This window comes from Blennius ocellaris (genome assembly GCF_963422515.1).
Source record: "Blennius ocellaris genome assembly, contig: SCAFFOLD_162, whole genome shotgun sequence".
NCBI classification, from domain to species: domain Eukaryota; kingdom Metazoa; phylum Chordata; class Actinopteri; order Blenniiformes; family Blenniidae; genus Blennius; species Blennius ocellaris.
In genome coordinates this window covers 21,986-29,485 of record NW_027661906.1, presented here as the reverse complement: position 1 = coordinate 29,485, position 7,500 = coordinate 21,986, and the positions used below count along the sequence as shown (strand labels likewise).

At 48.6% G+C, this 7,500-nt stretch overlaps 1 protein-coding gene across 1 annotated transcript in view; it reads right to left on the bottom strand.

Annotated features, from left to right (window-relative positions):
- The window catches only part of LOC308148621 (synaptotagmin-C-like), a gene marked incomplete at both ends in the record, with an annotated part of 26,480 nt that overhangs the window by 13,738 nt on the left and 5,242 nt on the right, over positions 1–7,500 (bottom strand). The window contains one exon of the mRNA XM_080522115.1: positions 5,416–5,592. Coding sequence (XP_080378241.1) covers positions 5,416–5,592 — 177 coding nt within the window. The remainder of the gene's footprint in view (positions 1–5,415; positions 5,593–7,500) is intronic.

Sequence of the window (7,500 nt, the reverse complement as noted above, 5' to 3'; positions counted from 1 at the left end):
TAGGGTCGTCAGGTCGCTCATGTATTCTTTACCAATATTGATTTGTTTGTTGTTGTTTATTTTTTCCTGCTCACATGCAGGATTGTAGCTTTTGCACCTTGAGAAAGCAGCAACCTGAACGCGTCCTTCCTTGGAAACCTGAGAAAAACCTACTTTTGAATGAATAATATAATAAACTGCTCCATGATAAATAGTCATCAGCGGCTAATTCCCATAGGAAACACACGCAAAATTAAAATACGCACACTGTAAGACATGCGAGAGCTTTCCTGTAGAATCCTGAAGGTTTCACCGTGTGATTGACTGCATATGTAATGTGCTTTTAATCACCAGGGCTGTGGTGCTCAAACTGATCAGAAACTAATAAAATCATCATAAACCAGATGAGGGAATTATAGAAATTAAACACCATTCCCCTTTTTCCTCCAATGAAAACAATATTTTCCCCCTCGAGGACATGAAACGATTGAAAAAGAACCTGCAACCTCCACGAGCTCTAAAGCAGGAAAAGCTCAGAAGCAACTGGAATAAATGGATTTAAACAAAATCACTAAAAAAAAACAGGGTTTGTTTTCTTTATTCAACCGTCAGCAGCTGCAAAAAAAAATGTAGTCGCACAAATTGAGGCCCCACTAGCGTGAAACGTTGCGGCGACATTTTGAAAGATGGCGTCCGTTTTCCACGGAAACGGTGCAGTTGCCACGTCTGGCCACAGGTCGGTGCTGTTGGTTGTTTTTTTTGCCTTCGAGTTGAATTTTCCTGGCGCCAATGGATCCGTTGTGGAATTATTCAATATGTTATTGGCCTTTTGTGACACGTGACTTGAAAGCGAGCTGCTGATTTCATCTTCTAAACTCCGTCGGATCAGAACTGAGCTGCTGAATCTCACCATCTGCTCACATAGAAGTGTTTACGGGGGGATTTAAACAGATGTGTCATGTAATCGGATTACTGGATTTATTTGAGAATCTTTGATTCATCTTTTCTCGCTCTCCTTTCTTGAAGCATTTCTTAGAAACACCTGTTGCTTTTAGCTGCGCTCATTCATTATGGATTCAGTCTAGAACGTCTGCGTTCAAAGAGCATTTCTCAGAGAATGGAATGAAAAATACACGCTTTGTTTTGTAAATGAATGTCGATATAAAGTGGGGAATTTTCTTCAAGTGAATAAACTAATTGGCGGAATGTGAGTTTGGCGTGCGTGGCAGTGACTCACGATTTGAAAAGTAGATTGAAAATACGTCTGAGACGTCGAGCATCAAGCCTGAGAGCAAATTGTGAAAACGTCCAAGAAAACAACTTCGGAATTAGTTTTTTTGACTAAAAACAAAAACATTCTCGTGAAAAAAAAATGCCTTTATGTTGAGATTGTAGTCATTTTAGGTAGAAATTGTTCCGTTTTTGCAAAAATATCGACATTTTCATGACGTATGCACCACAACAAGAAAAATTTAAAGTTTGATTTTAAAGGTTGTTAAGTCACTATTTTACTGATATTTTACCACTCGAGATGAAACTGGACTGTATTTGACCTCCAACCGGAACATTGAAATACCCAGTAATCTGAGTATTTATAATTAGCTGCAGATCCAAGAAGCTTCATCAGAGAATATTTTGATCTTCAAACTCATTTAATCCCAAACGTTTCACATGAACTTCTTGTTCCACTCGTTTATCTGTTTGATCTCCGTTCTAGACCAGAACGCTGCGTGTGGTTCTACTTCCTTCTCCCTTTACTGTCCAGGTTTTAATGTAGAAAACCAAGAAGAAAAAAGAAAAAAGGATTGTTGCAGCTTTGGTCTAAAAATAGCTTTATGCACACACACACACACACACATACACACACACACACACACACACACACACACACACACACACACACACACACACACACTCACTCAAATGCGCTCGGTAAGCAGAGAGCAGTGTTCCTTTGTCACGCACTCAGAGCGTGTCAACATGCAACATGGCTGCACACACACACACACACACACACACACACACACACACACACACACACACACACACACAAACACACGAGTCGGCCGATGCTCACGAGCGGTTCCGTGTATTTAATTAGCAGATGAAGATGATGATGATGAAGATGATGAAGATGCAGATGCTCGGAGGCTTTTATTAATCAGACCTTGTTAGCGTGCGTCTCCGCGTGTTAGCCGACGTGTCAGCGCTTCATTTAGCGCTACCAGAGAACCATGTGGTCTTCGGGGGCCGAGGCAACGTACAGTGGCATCATGGCGTAGGCATCGTCCTCCGTACGGACGCTCCTGGTCCTCTGTAGGGACGCTCCTCCGTATGGACGCTCCTCCGTACAAACGTTCCTCCATACAGACAGTCATTGTCCTCCGTACAGACGCTCCTCGTCCTCCGTAGGGATGCTCCTGGTCCTCCGTAGGGATGCTCCTCATCCTCCGTAGGGACGGTCCTGGTCCTTCGTAGGGATGCTCCTGGTCCTCTGTAGGGATGCTCCTGGTCCTTCGTATGGACACGCCTCATCCTCCGTAGGGACGGTCCTGGTCCTCCGTAGGGACGGTCCTGGTCCTCCGTAGGGACGCGCCTCATCCTCCGTAGGGACGCTCCTGGTCCTTCGTATGGACGCTCCTCGTCCTCCGTAGGGGCGCTCCTCATCCTCCGTAGAGACGCTCCTGGTCCTCTGTGTGGACGCTCCTCATCCTCCGTAGGGACGCCCCTGGTCCTTCGTATGGACGCTCCTCGTCCTCCGTAGGGACGCTCCTGGTCCTTCGTATGGACGCTCCTCGTCCTCCGTAGGGACGCTCCTGGTCCTTCGTATGGACGCTCCTGGTCCTTCGTATGGACGCTCCTCATCCTCCGTAGGGACGCCCCTGGTCCTTCGTATGGACGCTCCTCGTCCTCCGTAGGGACGCTCCTGGTCCTTCGTATGGACGCTCCTCGTCCTCCGTAGGGACGCTCCTGGTCCTTCGTATGGACGCTCCTCGTCCTCCGTAGGGACGCTCCTGGTCCTTCGTATGGACGCTCCTCGTCCTCCGTAGGGACGCTCCTGGTCCTTCGTATGGACGCTCCTGGTCCTTCGTATGGACGCTCCTCATCCTCCGTAGGGACGGTCCTGGTCCTTCGTATGGACGCTCCTCATCCTCCGTAGGGACGCTCCTGGTCCTTCGTATGGACACTCCTCATCCTCCGTAGGGACGGTCCTGGTCCTCCGTAGGGACGCGCCTCATCCTCCGTAGGGATGCTCCTTGTCCTCCGTAGGGACGCTCCTGGTCCTCCGTAGGGACGCTCCTGGTCCTCCGTAGGGACACTCCTCGTCCTTCGTATGGACGCTCCTCATCCTCCGTAGGGACACTCCTCGTCCTCCGTAGGGACAGTCCTGGTCCTCCGTAGGGACGGTCCTGGTCCTCTGTACGGACGGTCCTGGTCCTCTGTACGGACGCTCCTGGTCCTCCGTAGGGACGCTCCTCGTCCTCCATACGGATCAAACAAACTTGCTCGTCTTGCCAGTTAGACACTGGGTTCCGTACGTTCAACAAGCTCCTTGCTCGTAGGTTTTACACAACGTTTTCACGTGAAAACTGAAACGCTTCATTCCGTCTCGGGAGTCCGTTTCCACGACAACGGTGCAACATTTTTGAAAATGGCTTCCGAGGTGGAACTTTTTCAAAAAATGCTCAGACGACTGTACCTCGCCAGCAGTTCTCTTGCACATGCTCAGTAGCTGCACAACAGGAACAAGGTCTTCCTGTCATGAGTTTCACGACTCACAGCCCACGCTCTTATTTTGACAGTCACCGTAACAACAATCCAACTTGCTGGTCTGTCCGTCTTCTCCCGTCGCCAATGTTTACAGCGGAATATTCTCTGCGCTCACGCTCGTCTGGCTTCGTTAGAAAAACCAACAACAGCACCCTCTAGTGGCCCTCCATGGTAACACGGCGTTTCCGTTACGACAGACGTCGTGTTTCCATTGTTCATCCCGGACGCCGCGCAGATTGATGAAAACACAAAGAAGTAAAAAGCCGAGTGGTTTTCCTGCACTGTGAACGTCGGAAAAGACCATTTTGGAGGAGTTTGTCTTTCCTACAACAGGAAACCAGGATAAAACGTGTTTTCCACACACTCCGGCAGCCTTGCCGCCCTGGAAGCTAGCTGTTAGTCCCACGGCGGAAACGTGTCGGCTTTTAATGGGACTGTCAATGGAAGCGTCTGTCCCGGCGGACGGGAGGAAGATTGACATTGTTGTTCCGACTGTTGCACCTGAACCACAGGGGGTCTCCGGCGATCGCACCGCGGAGCAGCCAGACAGTGTCATGACCCGCCGCCACGCAACCGCCCAGATTATCTCCCGCCGTCATGAACGGTTTCCATCATTATCTGGAGTCCCCCCCCCTCCCCTCCCCCCCCCCCCCCCCCCTCCCCCTCACCTATAACACAGCCTGGTGTTATTATGTGTTGACAGCACTGCTGTTTAAAGTGGCTCTCCATATATAATTCATGGCCGCGCCGCTCGCTGCCTCTCTTTCCTGGTCATCAGCACTTTGGTCCGTTGGAACGTTCAGAAAAGTCCCGCCTCCAACCCCGGACCCCCCGCCGGGCCGGTGGCCACGCTAGCTTCTACGCCCCCGCAGCGTCTTTTCGGTTTTGTTTTTTTAACCAATTCATCTTTATCTTCGACTCTTTACATTCTGCTTTTTCTCTGCCGCTGCTTTACAATCAGACGTTTACCGACGTTTACACGACAGGACTTCAGCTTTTTGTTTCAGAAAAGTTTTGTATTTATACGAGGGTCTTATTTGTATTTTTAAGATTGACTATAGTTATTATGTGCTGCTTTTGGTTTTATGAGTTTGTTTGATTTGGTTTCACATTGAGCCAGTTTGTCCTGCGTGCTTTAGTGTGTAATATTCTAGATAAAGTTTATTACGATAAAGAAGGAGGCGCCGGAGCTGACGGGTGTTTTGATAAAATGAACCAATGAACACGACAACGTTTAGTAAACAATAATCTGTTTCCACGGAAATGGTGGGAATTCTGCATTTTTCATGTGGGTGCGGTTGTTTATGACTGCAGCAGCAGCAAAAGCTGCGTTTTCTCACGTTTCCGTGGAAACGGAGTCCGAGCATTTTCGAAAAGCAGTCGTGTTGACGGGGCCTCAGTGTGAACGCTTTGGCTTCGCAGTTTTGTGAAATAAATTAATTAAATACAGACTGACTTGATTTTTTTAGGACAGAAAAAAAAAAACCCCAATAATCAACTTGTTGCTGGAAATGTGTTGAGCGTGTCTGCTGTTAGCTGTTAGCATGTTAGCACGACGTAGCATTAACACCCATCTGGTCCTGTTTGTGACGTTGGTCCATGCTGAACCTCCTCCACCCTCCACAGCCCCCCCCGACGGGCGGAGCGGCTCGCCGCCTCACTCACTTGAAGGCGTAGCGCAGCAGGAAGCTGATCTTGCCGCAGTTGTCGCCCGGCTTCCCGTCGCCCTGGTCGCCCTTGGGCCGGTACAGCTCCGGCTTGATCTGCCCGATGCTGGTCACCTGCTCCTTCTCCTCGCCGTGGAAGTCGGGGCTGGAGAGCTGGTGGGTCATGGGCTTCGGCCTGAACCGGGACAAGATCAGAGGGTGAGTGCGAAGCGAGTGCGGCGAGACGCGACGCTATGGGTCTATATAATATTTGTGCCAAAATTCTGAGCGAGCGACGGGAAAATTTGAGCGCAACAGAATTTATTGTGCAAGCGCACTAATGGCATTTTGAGGAAATATTTAAATTGCGCAAAGAAAAACTTGACATTGCTCAAAAATAATTTCTGCGCTCAGATTCTTCCTCTGCGCTCAACCTCTCTCTCTCTCTCTCGCTCAACCTCTCTCTCTCTCTCTCTCTCTCTCTCGCTCAACCTGTCTCTCTCTCTCTCGCTCAACCTCTCTCTCTCTCTCGCTCAACCTCTCTCTCTCTCTCTCGCTCAACCTGTCTCTCTCTCTCTCTCTCTCTCTTGCTCAACCTGTCTCTCTCTCTCTCGCTCAACCTCTCTCTCTCTCTCTCTCGCTCAACCTGTCTCTCTCTCGCTCGCTCAACCTCTCTCTCTCTCTCGCTCAACCTCTCTCTCTCTCTCTCTCTCTTGCTCGCTCAAATCTCTCCACGTCCGCTCAAGTTCTGCTGTGCTCAAAATGTCCAAAGCCCAAATGTGACAGACACGTTTTTCTACCAATCACAGAAATTGGGGGCGGGCGTTGAACTCTGATTGGTTACTTCGGATTCTGGAAGTGCCTGATAACCGACGACGAAGAAGAAGAAGAAGAAGAAGAAGAAGAAAAGGGAAAAACAAACTGCGAGGGAAAACATGTTGTAATCCAGGATCATTATCTTTAGTTTTCCTTATTTCTGTTTTCCCTCACAGTTTGTTTTTCCCTTTTCTTCTTCTTCTTCTTCTTCTTCTTCTTCTTCTTCTTCTTCTTCTTCTTCTTCTTCGTTGGTTATGAGGCACTTCCAGAATCCGAAGTAACCAATCAGAGTTCAACGCCCGCCCCCAATTTCTGTGATTGGTGGACAACCGTGTGTCACATTTGGGTTTTGGACATTTTGAGCGAGCGCACAGCAGGACTTGAGCGGAGGTGGAGAGGTTTGAGCGAGCGAGAGAGAGAGAGAGGTTGAGCGAGAGAGAGAGAGAGAGAGAGAGAGAGAGAGGTTGAGCGAGCGAGAGAGAGAGAGAGAGAGAGAGAGAGAGAGGTTGAGCGCAGAGGAAGAATCTGAGCGAAGAAATGTTTTTTGAGCGCAATGTCAAGTTTTTCTTTGCGCAATTTAAATATTTCCTCAAAATGCTATTAGTGCACAATACATTTTTTTGCGCTCAAATTTTCCCGTCGCTCGCTCAGAATTTTGGCACAAATAGAACCCCGCACGACGCCAGTTCAAACACAAAGCATGACTCCGCGGGGAACGACTCTCCTCCGGCGTTGCACAATCGCGTGCCACGTCGAGGATTATCACACCGAGATCAAAACGTCTGCGAGAGATTCGTGTCCGTCAGAAACGGCGAAGCCTCTTTTAACGACGAGGTTTTCATATTCAGCGGTTCAAATATTTCTCCACGCGAGAATCCAGCAGCAAAACTTTCCATCGACTTCAAAAGTGCTCATTAGAGCAGAGAAGCATTAACAAATCAATATAAAACAACTTCTATGATTTGGAGGCTCCTGTTTACCAATGTGGCTTTTTAGCAAGCGGGGGCCCCCTGCTGTGAGCGAGGCGCTTAAAGGTCGTTAGCCGGATGTGAAGGATCAGTCCTGAATCGATTTAACAACAAACACACACACACACACACACACGCACGTTTTAATGCCATTTGGGGACATTACGTCGACATGCGTTTGTTCACTGAACTCAGTTTGTATCCTTCAACATAATCTTAATCTAATCCCGACCGAAGCAGCAAAATATGTACCGGGTCCCTTTAGAGCTTTTATATAATCATTTGTACACTATGTCATATTTGTCGGTCGGGGTTCTGTT